At 32.3% G+C, this 24,272-nt stretch overlaps 2 protein-coding genes across 2 annotated transcripts; one reads left to right on the top strand and one right to left on the bottom strand.

The window, feature by feature from the left end:
- The first annotated feature begins 324 nt into the window (after window positions 1-324).
- LOC114312980 (Mitochondrial substrate carrier family protein) lies at window positions 325-6,886 on the top strand. Its single transcript, XM_028259293.2, has 7 exons — window positions 325-574; window positions 1,799-1,915; window positions 2,066-2,141; window positions 2,293-2,388; window positions 3,141-3,657; window positions 4,485-4,620; window positions 6,297-6,886. The coding sequence occupies exons 2-7, from the start codon at window positions 1,799-1,801 to the stop codon at window positions 6,489-6,491; spliced, it is 1,137 nt and encodes a 378-aa protein (XP_028115094.1). The 5' UTR covers window positions 325-574; the 3' UTR covers window positions 6,492-6,886.
- Window positions 6,887-18,897: 12,011 nt separating this feature from the next.
- LOC114314066 (NAC domain-containing protein 104) lies at window positions 18,898-22,612 on the bottom strand. Its single transcript, XM_028260501.2, has 3 exons — window positions 20,480-22,612; window positions 19,496-19,785; window positions 18,898-19,294 (listed from the first exon to the last, which is right to left on the bottom strand). Exons 1-3 carry the CDS (start codon window positions 20,640-20,642, stop codon window positions 19,157-19,159), a joined length of 591 nt encoding a protein of 196 aa, XP_028116302.2. The 5' UTR covers window positions 20,643-22,612; the 3' UTR covers window positions 18,898-19,156.
- Between the last annotated feature and the right edge of the window lie 1,660 nt (window positions 22,613-24,272).

Here is a 24,272-nt window from a genome sequence, read left to right as displayed (position 1 = left end):
GAATGTTGTGCTTATTTTCTATAAGCTCAGTTTGTTTTTGATGGAGTAGTTTATTTTGTTTATTTTGTGCTCCCATCAAAAGCTGTGTGTTGAACTTCATTGTATATTTTTCTTTTTTTGGTTATAATATGACTTACTTATCCAAAAAAAAAAAAAAATTTAGAAAAATGTAAGTGTAATATTTTGAATTTTTAAATTTTATTATACTCCAATAAAAATAAAAATAAAAATTCGAATGATACATGCGTCCCCACCGCCGCAACTGCCCCTTCATCTGCGTTCCCCACCGCCGTCGCGACCCAACTTCCCGCCCCATCCAGTGCTAGAGATAGAGAGAGAAGAGAGATGAAAACCTAGGGTTTTCAGATTTGAAAGAAGAAGAAGAAGGAGAGGGATAAGAACCACCATCTCCAACCACCGCGAGCCCCTCCTCCGCCGCTGCGTCTCCTCCACCATCGCGAGAGAGAGAGAGAGAGAGAGAGAAGACGAAGAAGAAGTTGCGATTCACAGGGAGGTCAGATAGCAGTGGTGGAGACTCGTTCTCTGCCATTCACGGCAGATTCGTCCATTTCAGGTGACCAGGCACCTCTCTCTCTCTCTCTCTCTCTCTCTCTCTCTCTCTCTCTCTCTCTCATACTTGAGTTCAACGAGTATTTGTTTTCGTATTCATACATTGTGTTTCGCAATTTTGTCCTAGTCCTACTATGTCAATGTGTGCGACAACTGATCACAAGCCTAGCCCACCAACTGTTTGATAAAATCCCAACTTTGTACTTTATTTGTTCATGCCCATTCAGTTACTCTTGTACCCATATCGGCTACTACCTTTCTTTTTCAATATTTTGTTTTTCCCATTTTTCCTACCCATTAGCTACCCTTTCTCCCTTGCACCAAATTGCAAGTCCACACACCTTTTTTTTTTTTTTTTTTTTTTTTTGGGGGGGGGGGGGGGGGTCCTTATAGTTCAAAATGCATCAGTTTTAGTTTTACTCTTAAATTTTTCATATTGTGTTGTTTCAATCCAATTAATAACAATCCCTTGAATTTTAGACTGAAACAAAGGAGTAAAATAGTTCATTCACCCTTTCAAAGTGAACTGGGATTTATGTCCAATTTGAAATGATTCAGTCCCTTTTGAATGGGCCATTTTTTGTTTGATATCTATCCAATTTCTTAATATAGGTTATAAATTGGACTAAATTGACCCAATGTAATAAATTAATGGATGAAATTGGTAAAATTGAAGCTACATGACTATATTGAAACTAGAGATATATCACAGGTATAATCTGTTTCGGGCTTTTCATGATGTTGCCACATCATTTTGACATGATTGGTAGTTTGATTCTCTTTGTTTTTAGCGATTACCAACTGTTGAAAACTACACCAAATTCCAACTATAGAATTTAAGCTCCAAATCTATTTTCAGTGTGGTTCACTTGCACAGCTGTAATTCCTATATTCCGTCTTTTATAAAATCTGGTCAGACCCGGTATCTCTTCATATTTACCATGTAATTGCAAATTCATATAGAGCTAAATTTTAAGCATATGTAGTTGGAAGCATGTTGGATGCACACACATTGAGAATTATGATTAATATATTTTTTTCTGTCTTTACATATTGTGAGTGCTCAATGTATGCATTGAGGTTTGAGGGTACTTTTTTGTAACCATATGAAGATAGAAGAAATTGGATCTCCAAAAAACTGTTTGAATCTGATATAAAGACTCTTCAGAACTTCAGTTTCAGGTTGTGGACTGCCTAGTTGTTTTTGACATTTGTGCAAATCTTTCAGATGGAAGAACTGATGAAGAACCAGATGTTTGCTACACATGCAGTTGCTGCTGCAGGTTCAGTCACATTGGGCACTGCCCTCACTTACCCTCTTGATACTATCAAAGTCCTTATACAGGTTCGAAGTTTGAAACCAACCTCTGTCTGCATTTGTATGCTCATATGTGTGTGCGTATGCATGTTGGTGTTGATTTTGGAACTGTTTGTTAGCATATGACTATCTGTTTCTAATATTGATGCTTATTTGTTGTGGTGGAGAAAATAACAGGTAGGGTCAGTTTCTAATAAACAGCTGACTACAGCTCAGGTTCTTGATAGAGTTAAAACTTTATCAGGACATGCAGGTAATTCGATTAACTTATTGTCTTGCTTGAGCTTCCATTAGTGCAATGAGTCATGTAGATAAGGTTAACAGCTACATGTGAGCTTAAGTTATTTATGATTCTTGTTTATTACTGCTAGTTAAATGAATATTCTCTTCAATGAACATTGTAGGTTTGTACAGTGGTTTTGGGTGGTTAATGTTGGGAAGGATTTTAGGTGCTGGCGCTCGCTTTGGTACTTATGAAATTTTGACAGCTTTTTATAAAGGTATATTCTTCATTCTATGTGCAGTTAGAAGTTATTGTGTTTGTTCTTAATCTGTTTCGTTAGATGAGCAAACCTAGGGGAAAAATAAGGAGGAAAGGTTCTAAACTGAAATGACAGGCACTTATTCTTTAAATATTTTGCAAAATAATTTGAATTCTACTTGTCCCGAGTGTTGGTTCTCAATAATCGAGGGTGCTGGGAGCTTAGGAGGGTTAAATTGGATAGAGACCGAATCCACATTCACGCACATGGAAGCTCGAATAGTTTGCTTAGTGTTTGGTGAATATGTACTTGGAAAATTAATGGGTTTGTTGAGTTGGGTTGTTCAATTTAAATCCATTTTCCTTTGAGGGGATAGGTAATTTTAAGGTAGCAAGCAAGAGAATGACATGGTTCAGAGAGAGTGGAGAGACAATTACCAAGACAGGAATAACTACAGAGATAATTGTATAGATAATTAGGATAGTCAAATTTAAATGGAATTGTAAGTTGTTCATCCATTAGTTATTGGACATTCCCTGTTGTGTGGATGTGCGTGTATGTGTACGTGGTGTGGGTGTGTTTGTGCATTGTGAGAGTAGGAAGCCATATTTTGACTTTGTTGCATGAATGACTTACTGCATTTTTATAGGGATAGTGGATATACATTTGCTGAACATCCAATTAATAAGGATAGTTGATTGGTCTCTTGCTAAACATTCAACCTTTCGTTTTCAACCCCTTAAGTGGTAATATGCATATTGTCCTTGCAGATGGTCGAGAAGACAATTATGTGCATGTCTCTGAGGCCTTTATGGCAGGAATTGCAGCTGGTGCTGTGGAATCAGTTGTAAGCTCTCCATTTGAACTTATTAAACTTCGTGCACAGGTGAATTCGGCTTCTCGCATTCCGAGTTCTGACACTGTTACAGCAAGGACTGCTGTTTCACCTTTGCTTGCAAGACTATTACCTGGATATTCACCTGACATGAGGACATTGAACCACTCTGTTAGCCTTTTGTCCACTCTTACCTCCAAGCATCCTAATATAATTGGTGGCCTAAAAGAGTACCCATGGATGATGACTGGATCTGGCAGGCCACCTTCTGTCTGCGATGTTAGAAGGCCATTAGACATCATCTCTTTGGAAGGATGGGGTGCTTTATGGAGAGATCTCCGGTCAGGAGTAGTTCGGGACTCCATTTTTGGTGGCATATTCTTTTCAAGCTGGCAATTTTTACATCGAGCAATGCTTGACTGGAAAGCAGTTGATATGGATCCTTCACCCAGGTTTTAGCATGCACCCCTCAGTAGTCTGCCCAATGAGATTTTATTGCATGATACTTGTTGTGCTTAGCCTTATTTGTACTTGTGAGGAGTTAGGGGGTTGCTGTCAAAACTTGTGTCTATCTAACTATTTTAATTTCTTCCCCTTCACATTTGTATCTTTTGGTAACTACTCATTGTTAGTCCTCTACAAGTGTTATTACAAGACCTTATTGTGCCTTTTATGCTATGAACTTCCTGGTTGCAGGACCTTTATTTATTTTCATTTTGTTGTTACAATAGCCCTTTTCCTTCACATTATCATCTTTGTTCAACCGTAAAGAAAAAATTGTTCATCCCTGGTATTGTTTTAGTGTAAGTGTAATGCTATAGTTAGATTTTGTGTCTGTCATTTCTTTCTCCATGCTGTTTTCAATTAGGGATGTGGGTTAGGTTGTGACTTAGAGGTGTTCTGTTTTCTCGTCTTGAAATTCCTTAATTGCTATTTTATTATTTTTTTTTCTATGCTCTTGCTTGTGAATTTCTGATGAATACCACTTATTATAGTGCCTCAGTCTGTTTTCATGTTGTTTGAGCAATTGTTTGTTTAAATTCTTATCCTGAGCAAGCTAATTCTGTAATATCCTTGTAATGGTAGAGCATTAGATCATTGAAAAACGAGTGTTCCTGGCTAAAATCTATCTATTTATGTAGTTTTATAACTCATGGATGTACAATAATTTGTTGGCACAGCACGTGAAGTATTAGTCTCTTTTTACTGTTCCCTCTCTCTCTCTCTCTATATATATATATATATATACTTTCTTCAAAATGTGCTTGTTTTTAAGCAGGTCTGATGAAGAAATTGGTCCATTGTCTCCTCTTGCTGTTAGTCTTGCAGCTGGTTTTTCTGGATCAGTTGCTGCCGCTGCATCTCATTGTTTTGACACTGCAAAAAGTAGATCACAATGTATTGTGCTGCCCAAGGTATTTTACTTGTATGAGAAAGACATGCATTAAATTATCTTTAGTTAACTGTATATGTTAGGATCTTGGTTGTTTGTATAAATTGTACTTTCAACCTCAGTGTCTTTTCATCAGAATGAAGTCCGATTCCATTTGTAGTCAATAACTGCTGTCTGGGTCGACCACAATGTTGTCACACAATTGTGTTTTATTTTCTTCATGAACTCTAGAATTCTTGTCATCACAAGTTGCATGATGCATCCAATTCTGGTTAATGGTAGCTTTTCTCCATCAACATCAAGGCAAAATGTAGAACTGATATCTGAAGGATGCCTCATGGCAAATTATTCAGTATTCATTTGAAACTTCAACTTTGAACTGAACTTGGTCAATTTAGAAGTGGAATGAAAGTGTGAATTCTAAAATTATGACATACAAACATAGTATAAAAGGTTGTGGGAATTTAAATTCATTTACAATTTGGTCACTTCACAACTATGATCAATTCTGTTAGTAGTTTAGGCCATGTTTAGGTTTACCATAGGGTCCCTTCAATGGAATCTTTATGAACAGCTGTACTTGGGTATCTACAGGAGAACTCTTATTTTTGCTAAATTAGGCCAAGTTTGGGAAGACTAAATAAGTGCACTTTTTGACTTTTTATGAAATATGGGTTGGATTTGGGTTGGGTTTGAAGTGATGTGTTAGAGATGTGATGTGACTTAAATAAGATGATGTAACTCAAATAAGATAGTGACTTTTTGACTTTTTAGATTTTTTGAAGGATGCCAAACTTGGCCTTAGTATTATGTATTTGATGTCCAAATCCTATTTCAGTAATAGACTGAGAAGTTGAAATTTTTCCCCAACTCCCCAGTTGCGTCTTTAAGGGTGTGGGAGTTGTGGCATATATATTTTGGAAGCTATATCATGAATGAGACATTTTATGCAAAGCACAAGGTACATCTGGAACAATGTGTCTTATGAATGGTATGGCCTAGCCCCAAAAAAGGAACCAAAAAAAAAGGAGAGGCATAGTCAGAGCTATGCAAATCATTGTCTTGTGTAACCATGTTATTTGTGCTACTAAGGGGTGGACGCCAGGGTTCAAGTTCCATCGCATAGTCCAGTGAAAAATAAAAATGTCCAAGCCTGAAGAGTTTATCCTAATTTGAGAAGAGAGTAACGGTGGTCCCTGGTGGAGCAAGCTTTGATTCATTTTATGCTTATAAATAATGGTATCTTTTTTTTTTTTTTTTTGGTCATAAATGTTGCCCTTTGTTTCCCTAAATATTAGTGCTGTGAGACTGCTTCTTTTGTGCAATTTTTCGAGTTATTGGGTTGGAGCAAAATGCAAGAATGCATGGATGCACGACAGAGGATGTTAATGTCTTGTGGAATAGAGTTTGTTACTTTTTTTGGGCTTCGATTTCTTCACTTTTTGGGGGGTTATCCCTTTTGATTTCTAGGGGTTAGAGGGCAGTGTGTGACATGTAACTTGGAACTTTGTTTAGTTTTCTTTTTTCTTATTTGGAGAAATTCTTGTGTTCCTGTTCTCTTGTAATCCTTTCCTTTATTAATATTAGTCTCCTTTTTTGCCAATCAAAAAATAAAAAATAAAAAATAAAAAAAATGTACAGGTTGCTCATAACTATACATTGCATTTCCATGATCATTATTTGGATTGTTTACTGCAGTATATATCCATGGAGAGGAGGCTTCTCAAATGGAGGCTACCGGGGAAGAGGTTTGAGCGACTTACAGGAATCCACCCTGCGGATAGGAATATTTTGTTTCGTGGCATTGGTTTGCGGATGGCTCGAAGTGGAATTGCATCATTCGTGATTGTGGGAGGTTACTTCTTGGGTATTAATCATTTGGTATCGAAATGAACAATTTCATAGTGAATTTCCTGTACGGAAAATTGAGCGTGCTTTCTTTCACATGGTGGCTAGGGAGAATTCATAGAGCTTTACATTAGTTCTTTGTGTCCTTAAAATTGAAATTGCATAATGTAAACATTTCATATGTAAGTCCAGTCCAGAACTATTTTGGTTTTGGCTAGATAAAGTTGGCATAGCTTGAAAATGTGGCAGCTAGTCTGGTGTTGATGCTGCTTGTACAACAGCATTTTTGGTTCCAAAAGTAGGGGAATTTTTTTTCTTCTTCTCAATGGAACAATAAAACCTACTTTTTAGGAGGGTTGTAAATCTACAGAGTTGAGTTGAGCTGAGTAGTGAGTTGCTAAAACTTGATTTGAACTAACAAGTTTTAGAAATGCGTTCAAGTTTGGTTTGGTTGTTGGTGATTTGATTGTTGTTGGTTTTTTTTTTTTTTTTGAGCCAATTTTAAAAGAATTTTAATTAAGTCAATCATGAGCTGGGCTCGTGTATTTTAGTTCTTTATACAGTCTTATAGTGCATTGCATTGCATATACATTTATCAAGTTGAATTAGAGTGTTTAAAAAATAATCGTATACCATTAAATTCTGTTTAAAACTATACTTTTTAGTGCCGTCTCTGATGTGATTTTTATATCCTGTCTAAGTGTTAGTAGTTTAGTAAACACTGAACATTTGTCCCAAATGACTTCTCTTTTGTGTTTTGGTTTTTGCACTGACCTGTTGTTGATAACACCTGATGATATAATGGTTTGTGATTAGTGTGTTACTTGTGTCACAAGGTGTCTCATCGGCACCGAATAATATTTTGATATTCGGACATAAACATAAGGAAGGGTAAACTTTCATTTTAGGCTTAAAAATGATGATATTATCATTTTCATCTATTTGATCAACGGTGTAAATTGATGTGTTTTGAAATTTATATTTCAATGGAGTACAATATAATTATGTTTTTTAGATTATAATTATGTTAAAATTGAGTTTACTGATATTTATTCTTAAAAGAAAAAAATGAACAAAATGAATTATAGGCATGCACTAAATTTCCTTGTTTTGGCCAAGCAATGAAATGTGGATAGATCATATTTGGGATGCCTACTTATTAAAATTCTCTTGGATTTTCAAATTGACAATTGATTGTGACTTTACATTGCACCAATTATCATAAAAGCAAGGTCAACAATTCCTCCCAAAAATAAAAAAACCACAAAAAGCACACAAAAGGGAGGCGACAATTCACTTCTTGAGCTTTGTCAAATTGTACTCCAAGTGGTATCTCCACTTAGCCACAAGTTATACATCCCTCATGAATACCATCTCATTTTTAATGTCTTCCTTGTACTTTTTTTAACCTAACAAGTGGGGTTTGACTCATTTTGGGCTTTTGTTTTGACTTTTTGATGTGGATGTGTTCATGGATTAGCATAATTAGCTTTACTCAAAAGCTACATGTTGCCCCCAAACAATCATTCTTGTTAGTTTCTCTTTGCCAACATACAAATCATCATCCTAGATAAGCAAGTGAAAAGGGTTGGCATGGGTTGATGTCGTGAAATTGTACATCACCTAAATATGAAAATAATACACAAGTGTTAGGGGTACTTCGAATTTAATATTATGTTACATAATTATGGTATTAGAGCTGGAGTACCCTTACGCTTATATATTACACATTATTTTCATATTCGGGTGATGTGAGAATTCGCTTTATAGTTATAACTTTTTTATAAATTAAAAGTTGATAATTTGAAACCAACAACCAAAATACCTTCTTTGGTGAAACTTGTATTTTAATTTTTTAAATTAATTGTTATTATAAATTTGACAGTTTGACTTAAAATATTTGGTGCACCTTTAGCTTATAACTTATAAAGTAAAAATAACTTAGATAAGTTGAAAAAAAATATAATTATCTAGAAGTTGGGGAGCACTTATAACTTGTGTTTTTTAATTATCAACTTTGAGCTTAAGAAATCTCTCTACTAACCTTTCGATAATCAACTTTATTTAACTTAATTAAATTTTTATCCCTTAAATGGTAAACTAAAACTATACCAAACATTCCTTCCTCTCTCCAATAAAGCCAAACATGCACCTTCTCCTCTCTCTCCCTCATATGTTATGTCTTTGTCAAAGAAACTACAAAGCTTTATGAACAAGCTATAGTTGAGTTTGGCCCATGAGAGGGCATGACTTGTGCAATCATAATGGCTTGCAATTTTGTTTGGTAGTTCCAAGCAAAAGTCCAAAGCAAAAAAAAAAAAAAAAAAAAAAAACCAAGTTTATATATATATATATATGTATATGGAGAGTTGCCTTTGTTGACAGTTAACTTGCTCAAAGTGTACACTTACACATATGCACATGCTTCACTAACTCCCTCTTTCATGCATGTGCCGTTGTTTGTATATAAATAAATAAGTAAATATATGTGCACTATGTATGGGTGGGATGATTAGTTGTGTTCAGTGCTTACGAGCTAATTAAGCAATGAAAGAGTAATATTATAAACACAAACAAAAAACAATATCATTTGGATTCATTGGAACTTCACGACACTCTAGTAAAATGACATTTTTTATTTATTTATAATGAATAAAATGGTTGGATAAGACAAGATTGAAGTATGAATTGTTGGACCATTTTAATATCTTATATTTATTTATTGGTTTATCTTTTTCATAAATGGGGTTTTATTACTTTGGTAACCTCTTGGTCATAAATGGAAGTTAAATAGAATTCATGAACTTGGTTAATGGTCATTATTTTGGTGTAACCATTTTCTTGTGTGATGGTCATTATTTTTGGTGTAACTGTAAGGTCCTTATAGCCTATATATAGTCTACTATTTTCTATCTATATAGATCAACTATTTTCTATACAAGAGAGATTACTAGCAAGAAGGGTGTTTTATTGGTGGAGCTTTGGGTTCACCATCTTGTGCAGAGTTGGCCTGAACCATACGACAAGTGGTCGGGCTGTTGTATCCTGGAGGGGACAAGTCACAGTGTTGTGACTGCTGCATCGGTATTTGGATTCTTCCTACCGCAGTGGGCTTGATCTCCTTAAAGAAAACGAGATATCCGTGCCTCAGCCTGATCTATTTGTATCTCATTTTCTTTGCATCATTTATCAATAATATAGTTTAGTTTCTGGTATTTTCTCCAACAATTTTAAGGAGATCAACCATGGAACAAGTACTAGAAAAAACCAATGATGGAATTGGAGATCTCAACAAACCTTTCAAGTTCAAAGGAGTTCATTTTAAGAGGTGGAAAGGAAAAGTTCTTTTTTACCTTAACCTTTTGAAAGTTGCATATGTTCTTACCGAAAAGAATCCGAACAAAATACCAACCGAGGAGATGAATGATGAAGACTATGAGGCACATGAAGCAAAAGTGGCTTCTTATAATACAGATGAGTATAAATGTCGCTTTTATCTCTTAATTTACTTGCTGATCAATTTTATGATTATTACTATGACACCACTTACACTTTCGTAAAGAAAATTTGGAAAGCTTTACAGACTAAAATTGTCCCTTATGAGTTGTGGCGGGGGCATAAACCAAATCTAGGTTTTTTGAGGGTTTGGGGTTGTTTAGCTTTTGTGAGGCTTGCAGATCCTAAACGACCTAAATTGGGTGAACGAGCTACGACTTATGCTTTTCTTGGGTATGCGTTGCATAGTACAGCTTATAGATTTTTTGATATGGAAAATAATATTATTTTTGAATCAGGTGATGCTATTTTTCATGAAAACAAATTTCCTTTCAAATCTAGAAATAGTGGGGGTCAAATAATATCTGAAAATATTTTATCTATGCCTAACTCTTCTACTCCTTCTCAAGTTTTTCATGAAAAAGAAAATTTTCAAATCCAACCAAGAAGAAGTAAACGAGTTAGAATTGAAAAAGATTTTGGCCCTGACTATTATCTTTACAATGTGGAAGAAATTCCTCATACGGTACAAGAAGCTTTATCATCACCTGATGCTATTTTCTGGAGAGAGGCTGTAAATGATGAGATAGACTCACTACTTTCAAATAAAACATGGAAGTTAGTGGATTTACCTCCAGGTTGTAAAACTATTGGGTGTAAATATTGGGTGTAAATGGGTCCTTCGTAAAAAACTTAAACCGGATGGAACTATAGATAAATATAAAACGAGGCTTGTCACTAAAGGTTTTAAGCAACAAGTTGATCTTGATTTCTTTGATACTTTTTCTCCGGTTACTAGAGTAACATCCATTAGACTGTTGATTGCAGTAGCTGCAATTCATGATTTAAAAATTCATCAAATGGATGTAAAAACAGCATTTTTAAATGGAGATCTAGATGAGGAGATTTACATGGACCAACTTGAAGGCTTTGTGGAGCCTGGCCAAGAAAGCAAAGTGTGTAAGCTAACTAAATCCCTTTATGGTTTAAAACAAGCTCCTAAACAGTGGCATGAGAAATTTGATTCCTGCATGCTTGAGAATGGCTATAAGACTAATGAATGTGATAAGTGCATATATTATAAAACTTGTGAGAATGCACATGTGATTATTAGTCTATATGTGGATGATCTACTTATCTTTGGCTCTAATTTGCATATTATAAATGAGACTAAAAATATGCTTAATAGCCACTTTGATATGAAAGATCTTGGTGAAGCTAATTTTATTTTGGGAATTAAAATTACCAAGACTAAGGATGGCATTTTTCTTGATCAGTCGCATTATGTTGAGAAAATGTTAAAGAAATATAATTTTCTAGACTGTAAACATGTTGCTACTCATTTTGATGCAAGCATACACTTATCTGTTGTAACAAATGAAAAAGAAGTGATTAAGCAAAAGGAATATGCTAGCATGATTGGTAGTTTGAGATATGATACTTACTGTACTAGACCTGACATTGCATATGCTGTTGGAGTACTTAGCAGGTTTACTAGCAAACCAAGTCGAGATCATTGGCTAGCCATGGGAAGAATTATGAGATATTTATTTGGAACAAAAAATTACGATTTGTTTTATAACAAGTATCCTGCGGTACTTGAGGGATATAGTGATGCCGATTGAAACACTTTGTCAGGTGATTCTCTCTCTACCTCGGGTTTTATTTTTACCTTGGGTGGTGGTGCTATATGTTGGAAGTCTAAAAAACAGACGATAATTGCTAATTCTACAATGGAAGCTGAGCTTATAGCGTTAGCTTCAGCATGTGAGGAAGCGAATTGGTTGAGAGATTTGTTACATGAAATTTCTTTTTGGGAAAAACCAATTCCTCCTGTGTTAATTCGTTGTGATAGCACTGCTGCTATTGGTAGAGTGAACAATCATTTTTATAATGGTAAATCCAGACCTATTAGAAGTAAACACAGTAATGTGAGATCCTTTTTGAGTAATGGCATCATAACTGTGAATTATGTAAGATCTTGTGATAATCTTGCGGATCCATTAACCAAGGCCTTGGCGAGAGATAGGGTCTGGAATACATCGAGGGGGATGGGTTTGAAGCCTATAAAATCAAAAACCATGTATGAGGATACCCAACCTAGGGACCAGAGATCCTGTAACTAGGTTCAATGGAAAGAACGAATCATATGGTGGTTGTAAAAATGCACTCTTTAATATTTTGTTATTCATCCCTATGATGTAAGTGCATTTGTCCTGTAATGTTGGAGGGTTGAGTTTTTATACTCTTAATGAAATTCTGTAGCTCTTGTTGAGTGGGGTGTGTAAATTACAGGAACATCCTTGACAGATTTCACCTATGTGAGCATGAAAGTGGGGCCGCTTTCTATGAGAACAAGGCTTATTCTCAAATATGCTCATGAAAACTGGGATTAGCACAAGGCCGTAATGTGCTGGCTATTAAAGCTCATGTCAACACCTGAACTATTATGTGTGAGCAGTAATACTTTATTTCCCCTAAGCAGTCATAGTTCAAGTCTGAGACCACTACTGACTCTGGAGTAGAGGTTGCTGTTTCACTAATGAAGGTTCAATGCAGAGCACACCTTCATAATGCATACTAGTCTATCTTTGTTTGGTAATCTCTCTTATTTTTATTTTTATCCTTGTTGATATTAAAATGAGTGGGGGATTGTTGGACTATTTTAATATCTTATATTTATTTATTGGTTTATCTTTTTCATAAATGGGGTTTTATTACTTTGGTAACCTCTTGGTCATAAATGGAGGTTAAATAGAATTCATGAACTTGGTTAATGGTCATTATTTTGGTGTAACCATTTTCTTGTGTGATGGTCATTATATTTGGTGTAACTGTAAGGTCCTTATAGCCTATATATAGTCTACTATTTTCTATCTATATAGATCAACTATTTTCTATACAAGAGAGATTACTAGCAAGAAGGGTGTTTTATTGGTGGAGCTTTGGGTTCACCATCTTGTGCAGAGTTGGCCTGAACCATACGACAAGTGGTCGGGCAGTTGTATCCTGGAGGGGACAAGTCACAGTGTTGTGACTGCTGCATCGGTATTTGGATTCTTCCTACTGTAGTGGGCTTGATCTCCTTAAAGAAAACGAGATATCCGTGCCTCAGCCTGATCTATTTGTATCTCATTTTCTTTGCATCATTTATCAATAATATAGTTTAGTTTCTGGTATTTTCTCCAACATGAATAAATTACACATATATATATTTTTTTATCTTCAAAATTTCACCCGAATTTCACTTTGGTTATTCATCTTCAATTGCAACGATTAAATTCTCTGGATTTCAACTCATGTTTCAATATAATCCTCTTAGCAATTACAGTTAAAATTTTGGGTGAAAAGTGCTCACTTGAACACTTTTGAACACTTTTTGTATGATAATTATACTTTTTACCTTCAAATTTCACTTTGATCTCTCATATTTCAACTATCACTTAATTTGCAAACAGTGGGGCGACAAAAGACTTTACTATAGTGTAATTTAAGGATAAAATGTGTAATTTAACCATAAAGTATATATGGTTGTTCATATATACTACTACTATATTCTGTTACACTCGTATTCACTTGATAAGTAAATACTATCATCAACTAATGAAAAATCTCATAATAGCCGAGATTATATAATTGGACCAGTGAAAGATTTAAAAAAATGTCTATTTAAAGTCGTTTGAAGTTTTTTATTAGTCAATAATAGCATGTAAGATAGTGTCATGATTATACTCAATATTTATTCCCAATTAACCTTATCATGTAAGTGTATACTTATTACTCTTATCCAATTAACCTTAGTTTTATGAGACCTATGTTACTAATTTAAGGTAGCTTAAGGATTAATATTAACAAAGTTTGCGTTCTAATCACGGAATTATCCATTTTCAACTCTCTTTCAATTTCATACAAATAATAACTATTTTTTAAAATTTCATGAACTTTTGCATTTATCCTCTAGTTTGGGTTCTAGTTCAGACTGTTTCATACATTCCAATTTGTTTAAGGACTAGTTATTACTAGTGATCTCAATGTATGCATTCTATGGCATTTTGGTCATTTGATTTTTGATTATATTGAAATATGAAATATTTGACAACATTTCAAATAACTAACAGAATAACGGGTATTTTTGAGTTAAGGATTCATTTCTCAACAGTTGAATGGTCTAACTAAACAGGTAATTTGAGCTCAGTGGGTCTACCAGGTTTATCTCAATGATTCAAATTGTTTAATTCGTAAGATTTGGAATAGTTTATTTATGAAATAAATCAGGTTGATTGGAGATCGGTAGTCATAAAATTTCATCACATTTGTCTTCTAAAGAAAATATAATTTTCAAAATAAATTATCTTTTGTTTTTTTTTTTGAAATTTTAAAATGCAAATGTGGTAATCATGTAACTATTGGTTTTTGATTAACATGATTTTTTTTTGTTTTTGTTTTTTTGAAAAGAGGGGGGGGGGGTGTTGGATAGGTGATCTTCCCTAACAAAATGTTGGGATGGGACATTTGGTGATTTACAATTGGTGGTGGTGGTGGTGGTGGTGGTGGTGGTGGGGGGGAGGGGGGAGGGGGAAGGGGGGGGCGGGGTGGTGGATAGGTGATCTTCCCTAACAAAATGTTGGGGGGGGGGGGGGGGTGATCTTCCCTAACAAAATGTTGGGATGGGACATTTGGTGACTTACAATTGGTGGTTTTATAGACCCATCAAAGGATATAAGGATATAGATAGTAAAAGGGGAAGATAAACTTTGGAACACAAAATAGTTAAAAGTTTGCCTATGGTTGATGTGAGAACATTGTTGTTGTCATATTTATCCTTGAAAGAAGATTAACATGAAGCAACTTGGATGACAAGACAGTTTAGGCATGAGTCTGGATGAGTAGAGGTGACTTCTATCCACTTCCTTGATCCATTACGTACCGACTTCACAATCTTTCTATATCAACCCCAACTACTTCATGTATGATGAATATGTTAAATTAGAGTGGAAAAATCTCCAATTGATTCAACATCAAATTGCACACAATTCAAGGTTAGTATGATTTACGAGTTTCAATTTTACTATTGATATAGAAAAAATTACAGAATAGATGAATTGATGGAGTTTTTAAAATTATTACTGAATATTTTTGAAATTTTTTTTATTCTTCTTTTGAAACACTTGAAATGAATTTGTTAATTCTGATATACTTTTGTCTATGTAGTTGTAGTTGTACAGAGATTATTTTTAGATCAAGTTTAATTGTATCTGTAAAACAAATTTATTGTAATCCGATAAGTAAGAGAAAACAATTCAATACTGTGACTTAAAATTATTTTCAATCCACAATTAAAGTTCTTGACAACACCAAATTTGAAGACCACTTTTTCAATAGGGAATAAAACATAGAAGCGGCAAATAAGAGAATCAAATATAAAAACTGATTGATTATAAAAAGTGGATAAGATTTTCATTGATTTTTTTAAAATGTTGCGATGGGACAAAGTGGCCAATGTTTATGGGACCAAACCCGAGTGTGAGGTGTAATATTAACCCGATCCGGATGAGTGCTTGCATCATGCATGACCCAATGCTTTTCTAAGCACACACCCATTTTAAATTTTATTTTTGAAAGTTTGGTTACTTTGCTTTGTGAGGTAAGACAAGTATACAACTACCAAATACACAAATTCCATCAATGTAGACCCAAAAAAAAAACAAATAAAAAGGGCTAGAAAAGCTACTTTGTACTAGTAAGCAAGGAATGCTCAAATGGCCCCTTAGCAATGCCCTTGCAGTGCTCAATGGGCTCCACTCCCTCACCCCCACCTGCCTCAATGGCCTCATGTTTTTATCTCTCTCATCAATCCCTCCAAAGGTGAGTATCTCTCCAACCAAATAGAAAAGCATCAATATATGAGTCCTACCAAACCCAATATATTTTTGGTCGCAGAAATTGTGTTTTGAGATTTTCTATATTGTGTGGTTGGAAGTGTATTGGGATTAAGGGTATAACTTAGGCTATCTCAACTAAAATAGTCTGAGTTAAGCTTGCAAAATTTTAAAATTTAGCCAGTATAATTTTAAATTTATTCAGCATCTGAATTAAAATTTATTAATCCAAATTAAATTTGGCCAGGGCCTCAAGGGTTCTCAATAAGGGTGTGCACAAGTCGATTTGGATTAGTTTTGAGAGAAAATTATCAATCAAACGCCATTGGTAGATTGAGAAATTTTCAATATGCCACCAATTCATCCATACTCAAAACAGGCAAGTTGATCGAATATTTTGGTGATTTCATATCAATGGTTTAAGTGGATTGGGAGGGTTAGAAATACAAAATAGAAAAGAACACCAATAAACATATAATTTTTTTTTAATGCAATTTTAGCCAAAAAACTGACTATTTATTTCAAATCTCAACACAAAACTCACAAGTTAATCAAATGCATGTTCTTATTCAACTTATATTTCAAAAAATTAATATACTAAACAATCAAATTAAGAAAAAAACATTTGATGAAAATGAGGAATAAGTGTCATCCAATTAATGTATAACAATGGTTAGGCAGAGATTGTAAGTGAGAGGTGAAATATAATTTTGTACATAAATATAGCAGGTTAGGCATGCTTGTAGATGGATTGATAAATTTTAATCCATATATCAATCGACTTGTCAATTTATATAACTTGCCCAACTCAATCCGCTTGTCATTTCAAATTGCACTGATTGGTTTGAGTTAGCATGGGTTGAAACTCTTTTATACACCCCGATTTCTATTATTAATTTATAATTATATATAGGCTTTAATTATCTAAAAGTCTTATTCATAACAAAAATGTTTAAGGCTCTAAATGAGGAGCTCCAGAGGTGGGCCCACCTTATGATTTGATATTTTTGGCTTGTGATTTATTTATTTATTTTATTTTATTTTTTTATGTATTGCCACATCATTAGAGTTGGCATTAGAGCTCCAACTCTAGTACTCTCTATCATCACTCTATTTATAAATGTTATGATAACTCAGATCCTATTTCAGATTTTTTGAACAAATAAGTCCTATTTAGTAAAACTGAGAATATTATTAGTTTTTCCTAATTTTTAAAACTAAGAACATTATCAATTTTGTATAGTAATGTTCTAGATAATTGTTTCACTAGCTGATGGAAAAAAAACAAAGTATGAGATTAAGCTTTTTGTCTTTTATCTATTGGTTTGATTTAACTAGCCAATAAAATTGAAAACATTAGCATTTTTTCCAGTTTTAAAATTGAGAACATTATCAGTTTTTTTCATTTTTAAAGTGTTTTTTTTTTTTTAAATTTTGTGCATCAATATTCTATCATCATGATCTTTTATAAACATAAAATTTCCACTTTCAATCCAATTTATTTATTTATTTATTTATTTTTTTTTATGAAAAAAGACTGGGTTTTTTTTTTTTTTTTTTTGCACATATTTTTTTTACAAAGTTTTTCCAATTTAAAAGTTGATATTTTAAAGTTTTGAAAATCAAAATAAATATCAAATTATCATGTTCCTTCATAGATAATCATAAATGATGAACAATCATTATTTGAAAGGTAATTCCGACTATTAAAATTTTAATAGGACTTGAAGGTCCAAAGAATCTTAGTTAGGATTTGATGGAATATAAGTTCATAAATTAGTCAATACTATTGTTAAATGTGCATATAAAATACTAAATTTTTTATTTCAATATAATCAACTACTATCGTTAAATATGTATAATTTAAATTAATTTTTTTATTATGTTCTATTTTGTAATTTTTAAAGATACTATTTCTCTTTTATTTTTTAAGAAAATGCAATACATTGATTTTTGTTTGAGGAGTTTATATCATATATATATAGGTTATTTTGGGAAAATGATTAAAAGTTATTTTTTGACTTTTTTTGATTGTTTTGCGAAAGAAAGAAGTGAGTTAAAAATTGAGAAGTGACTTTTAACTAACTTTCCAAATCTAACTTGATCTATGAGAAAAGAGATTGATTTAAGACAAAATCAATTAAATTTTGTGTGTGTGTTTGTTCAGTTAGATAATCCAACCCCACGTGAGTCGTTCAAAATAAATTTAAGTTTAAATGTTGATAAAATAATTTGGGCTGGAAATGAGCTTCAAATTCAGCTTGAATGTTTAAAAAATTGGGAAAATTTCCAATCGATGGAATATAAGAAAAATATTTATCAAAAGGTGATAATACTTTTGAGATACTAATTTTTGTTGTATTTGTTTTACACAAAAAATAATTACTACACCTTATATGTCTGTAAATATTTTTTATCAAATAAACTGATATGTAATTCTCCAAAAAAATTTAATCGTAATTGGGATATAGGGACAAGTAGACTACAAATTTCCGAACAACAGGGTCCAACTGCTGATAGTTTATAAAAGAATAAGGGTCCAACTGCTGACGTTTGGAATGAAGTATGTAACCACCAATTCATTTTTTATTTATTTAATTTTATATACTTTTATTATCATTTTTTTGGGGACAATATGTGACTTGGCTTGAATGGTATTATATCGCTTTTCCTTGTTACACGTGTCATTATGTTGCCTTAAATTGATTTGCATATGAAAATTGATAATTTCGAATTCGTTTAGTAATTGACTTCTTAAATTTTTATAAAAAAAATATTTACAATAGTAGAATTATTTAATTGATTTTTTGTAATGATTTTTCAACTGATATCTTATTTTTCCAAACGAGGCTTAATATATAAAAAAATATTTAAGCTAAAAAATTAAAACAAAATTACTCAAAATTTAAATTTATGATTTAAATTTAATTTAAGAAGTTGTTGATTACACCTAAGACAAATCTCGTCTATATCTTTCATTTTTGGGATAATTTTTTTCTTTTCTTTTTTGAGAAACATTTTTGGAATAATTAACGACATGTATTTTTAAAATAAATATCCAAAACATAACATGCCCATTTTTGAAGTGTCATAGAATATATTACAACATTTTGCTTGAGACAATACTAGTGCTCTGCAATGCTACATATGAAAAGATGGCACTACAAAAGCCTAGTTTAGATCCTATGTTGTTGGATCTTTTGCATTTTTCTTTTGGGATACACGAAATTGCAATACAATTCTCAAATTGAGAGAGAAGATTTATAACTGACAAGTCGAACTTTAACTTTCTAATGAAATATAAGTTCTGACTAACTAAACTATTTTTTATCAGATCTAATTTGGTAGACTAATTTCGTCAAGATCATCCAAAGCTAAGAAAACTTCATCCAAGCATGAAAGCTCCGTCCCATCATTGTCGTCGTCATCACAGTTGCGTTCGTACACTCGACATACTACCCATTTACTATAATCCTGAAAATGCATTAAAAAAAATCCATCATATATTACTCATTATTCATATCAGAAGTTGGTATATAAAAAATAAAATACAAATGAATAGATAAAATTTTATATAACTTATTAGTTGGATCAATTTTTAAAAAATCTTATCCATTATATTCATATAGTTTTGTGACTAGTTTCTATAGCCAAAGATTAAATCACAGTACTTACTATTTTTGGATTTCCTCTTCTTTTAGATGATCTACTACTACTACTACTAGAACCAGAGTCTGAGAGCCGGTACTCCTGCATTATCCAGTTCGTTTTGGCCCCGCCGGCCGGAGCTTCTCCAACGTAGAACACATAATATTTCTTCATACCAACTGCAACTTTCTTGCTAGCACCACTGCTGAATATGGCTTCATCCAATCCCAATGGCTTCCAATACCCATTTCCGGTAACCCGGTTTTGTGTTTTCCGGCTAAAGAAGTACCATTTGTTCCCCTCCGCCATAGCTTTACCTTCAAGCTCAAATATATTCATATCATTATACATATATAAACAATTGTGTACTTAAAACAATTTTAAATTTAGGTTTGTGATAAACTTTCTTAATTAGTTCATTGTAGCATTTCACATTCTGTCCATTTTCACTGTCAAATACATTATATGGGAGTTGACTTAAAGATATTTATTTTGTTAATCTTTTAAGGTTGTTAATGCATTTTTTTTTTCTAATATTAAAAGAAAATATATCGGGTTTAAGATTGATTTTATGAATTTATGTTTTTAGTTGGTCTCATATACTGTATTTAATAACCAAAAGTGGAGAAAATATAATAGAAGGGCTACATTAAATTAATGTGAGAAATTAGAGGCTTTAATTAAATGCTTAATTGAAAAACAAATAATACCATATTATCAATAGAGTAATGCTAGAGACCCCAAATATTCTACCAAAAGTTTTACCAAATGTCTCACATGGGGTGGAACCCACACAATGCGGGTCCCATGTGGGTCCCACCCATGTGAGACGTTTGGTAAAATTTTTGGTAGAATTTTTGGGACCTTAAGCATTTTTGTTATCAATAACACGTGATTTTGCTTAGCAAAATACTAAATTTTTATTTGACAGTAACGAGTGTCACTTATATTTATTAATATGAAAAATGTATAAAATATTTATTTATGTATAACATTAGTCTGCTTGCTTACCGTCTAAATCCCAGGGATCATAAGGATAGAGATCGAGATCAGGGATGACATCGGGATGGCAAGGTAAGAGAGCGGCCTTACGATGGAGGAAATGGACGACGAGCTCTTCATCGGTTGGGTAGAATCGGAACCCAGGTGGGAGGTTCACATTCTTATCGCCCATTTATATATTTGTAAAGAATACAAAAATGAAGAAGAAGAAGAAGAAGAAGAAGAGAATGATGGGGTTGGCGATGGAGTTAATGAAGGTTTTGGTTTGTGGGATTGATGATATTTATAGAGAGAGAAGAAGAGAGAGAAAGAGAAATGACGTGAAATGGAAGGAGTGGGTTTTGATTTGATAACCATTGATTAATTCATTCAAGAATGTTTTTGAATTTTTATTTAAGTGCTTCAAGGAATGAATGAGAAGAATTTTAACAATTATAGAAGATTTTTTGCAGACCAAAAAAAAAAAAAAAAGTCACAATGTTTACATCAAACAGAGTGTATATTTTATATGATAGAATAAATATAAATTAAATTTATTTGTATTAGATATAAAATATACAAAAAAATAAAATTTTGTCACATTAGGTATTTATTTATTGAAGGATGCCCATATTATTTGTTTTCAAATATATCATGATTTTTTTTTTTTAAATCGTTAAAAAAATTTAGTATATATATAGTATAGATTGATAATGTGGGGGCATCATTATACTTCATGCTTATATCATCGAGATGTAGTCATCCACGTGTCAAGGTTTTGTTGTGTAGCCCATCTACCCGTCATGGCTTCCAAGAGACCCACTTGTTGGAGTGCCCCCAAACCCATAATTATCATAATTAAAATTATCTAATAATTGAGTTCTTCGGTTTATTTATTTATTTATTTTTTATGTATTTATTTTAGGTCTTTCTGTTCCTCATTATGTATCTCCACGAAATTATAATCGATGATTCCAAAGGCTCTGGGTCATTGAGATCCAAAGCTTATGTATAATGAATGACAATCAAACCGTTTTTAAGGATGTGAGTTCAATTCAATTTGTAGGGCTCCATATGCATGTATGTAAGATTCATACAATCTCTATGTTGATATAAAAAAATTTAATATAACAGTAATATTGATGATATGGTATTACTAATAAATAATAAAATTATTAAAGATTAATCTTACTTTTTAAGTATACTTAGCTTGTCACACATATGAAAAAATAACTGATAAAATATTGAATAGTGATACGGGTAATGTGATATTAGTGTTGTATTGAAATTTTTTTCCTCAACGTGGATATGTGTTCAAATGTGTAAGTAGGTGTGATTATTTAGCATTGCTAAAAATACGTGATTTTAGTCTTTTTTTAAGACTAAAATTTATAAAAAGACAAAATAAGTTAAAATAATTAATAAAGAAAAATGTCATATCAAATTCATAATTATTTTATTTTTTCTCTCATAAATATAACATCCAACTACAAAAAAATTCAATTATCTTTTTAAATATAAAAATTTTAATTTGTTAAAATAGTCAAAAACTAAAATAATTTACTAAAAGGAAAACTTTCCAAACACCCCATAATGAATAAAAGACTAGGAAGTTGAAACAAAGGACATTTCCGTAAGTTTGTGCAGCCCTTTCCTAGAAAACTCCTGGTGGATTGCAGGACAATTTTTCCACTGGGTGAGCCTAAAGCAGATGTCCGTCCAAGTCAACCATACTCATCAATGTCCATTTTCCATTTTCATTGTACAATAATTCAGTGTTTGTTTTATTGAAATAAAAATAAAATGTAATAGAAAAGTATAATTAAACACTATACAATCTGTTGAAATCACAAATAACCAAAATCAACAATCCATCCAAATAAACAAAATAAATAAATAAAAGAATTAAGATAACTACTCAATCAACAATGTAATGGTATAAGTGGTATATTGAATGAGAAAAGACAATAAAACATACTATTATAATTTAATTTTGTGTTATTTTAATATTGAAATGACGAGATGAAAAGTGTGTTGTTTAATTGATCAAGTAATATATACATTAGTGAAAGTAAAAGTTGACCATAGCACAACTGATAAATGAATATTTTTTTCATTAGTCCAACTTCGTATTGCAATAAAAAGAAAAAAGAAAACAATATATGACCATGTCAAACAACCTAGATTCACCAAAATTATTCCTATAAGTTGAGACTGTGAAATCAAAATTGAGAACCAACTACCGATCAGCCAAGTCAAATCAAGTTCATGTGCACCAAATTGATTAAGCAGAGATCCTAATAGTTTTCAATCACACTCATAGCCTATACGGCATGGCATCTCAAACAAACTCTCAATGATTTGTTTCCAACATATTCATCTAAATCATGAGCACTACTAAACAAAGGCTCACCAAAATCCAAGTCGACTTGCCGTATGAAGAAGTGCAATAATAGTGTTTTTCATGTTTTAATAATTTCAAACACAAGAAATGTTTTCTCAAGTTAACAACAGAAATCAATAATTATTAGCTGGTGGGTCACCTTTCAAAAAGCATAATAGGTTTTGAAGATGATAAATTCTATAGACCGTGAAGAATATGTCATGAAATTTATTCTGGAATTAGTTTTATAGTATAAATTTAAAATTGGCATGATGTGAATTTTATCTAAAATTATTGTGATCTATAGATGTGCTTTCTAAATATTTTTTTAGATTTATAGTATTGCGATTTGGAGGTAAAACATTTGCTATTAGTTTAAACAATAGTTTATGTTCCAAGAGTCCTAATAGACTTGAAAGTGGTTTTGGATGTTCATGAAGTGTGGAAAGTGAGGTGACTAGAGAGTTATGTTATATATCGCTTTCGATTGAGTGGCTATTTCTTTGTTTGAGTGACAAGTTGAATAGTATAACATACTTATTAGAAAATAACATAGATTACGATTTGAAATTTCATAAGATCTCTAATATTTTCAAAAGATTTTTTTGTATGTTTTCATAATTGTCATCATGCATTTATGTGGTGAGTCAATTTAGAGGTCACCCCTACATGATGTAGACCAAGGGGAGAATTGCATATTTTTTCTGTTCGAGTGACAAATTGAGTTAAATTATGATATACATCTTAGAAAGAATGACAAATTGAGTTGAGTTATGATATACATCATAGAAAAAGTAAGGTTATGAGTTGATATTTTATAAAATTTATTTTTTTAGATCATACTCGATAATTATTTAATACGTATGAAATAGAAGAATAGTGTATACTCATTGACTAATCGGAATAAAAAATTCCAAATGTCTTTATTATCCAAAAATTAAATATAAAAAAAAAATCCCCTCATTTTATCTTCACTTTCTCATCATTTGGGCTTTATATAATCACTTTTTGCCTAACTCTTTGGTAACTTTCAACCTCATTAAAGCAATGGTGATCTGTTATAAGGCCGATAACAGAAATGAAAGCTTAGGTTATCCAATAAGAGTGAGATGGAGCATAAAGAAGGAAGTTGAAATGACAGGAAAAGCATGCGCTTCCTATTGTCAATTTTTTTTTTTTTTTTTCAATCAATAAATATAAGTATAAAAAATATTATATCATCACACACATCATTAATTTACAATAGTTAGAAAGTCAATAAATAATAGCTAAAAAATTAACAAAGCTTACTTACTAACAACCAAATATCAATCGTAACAACCACTACTAGTTACATATAATTCTCATAATGAAAGAAAAATAAACTATCAATAAAAGATATTAAACTCCTCTCTATAAGAGGTGAATCAATAATTTTACACCACAAAATGCGCTATACAA

Source organism: Camellia sinensis, chromosome 12, assembly GCF_055761805.1.
Source record: "Camellia sinensis isolate YWXY chromosome 12, ASM5576180v1, whole genome shotgun sequence".
In the NCBI taxonomy this organism is placed as follows: domain Eukaryota; kingdom Viridiplantae; phylum Streptophyta; class Magnoliopsida; order Ericales; family Theaceae; genus Camellia; species Camellia sinensis.
The sequence above is the reverse complement of the archived record's forward strand: the minus strand, read 5'-3'. Positions and strand labels throughout refer to the sequence as shown.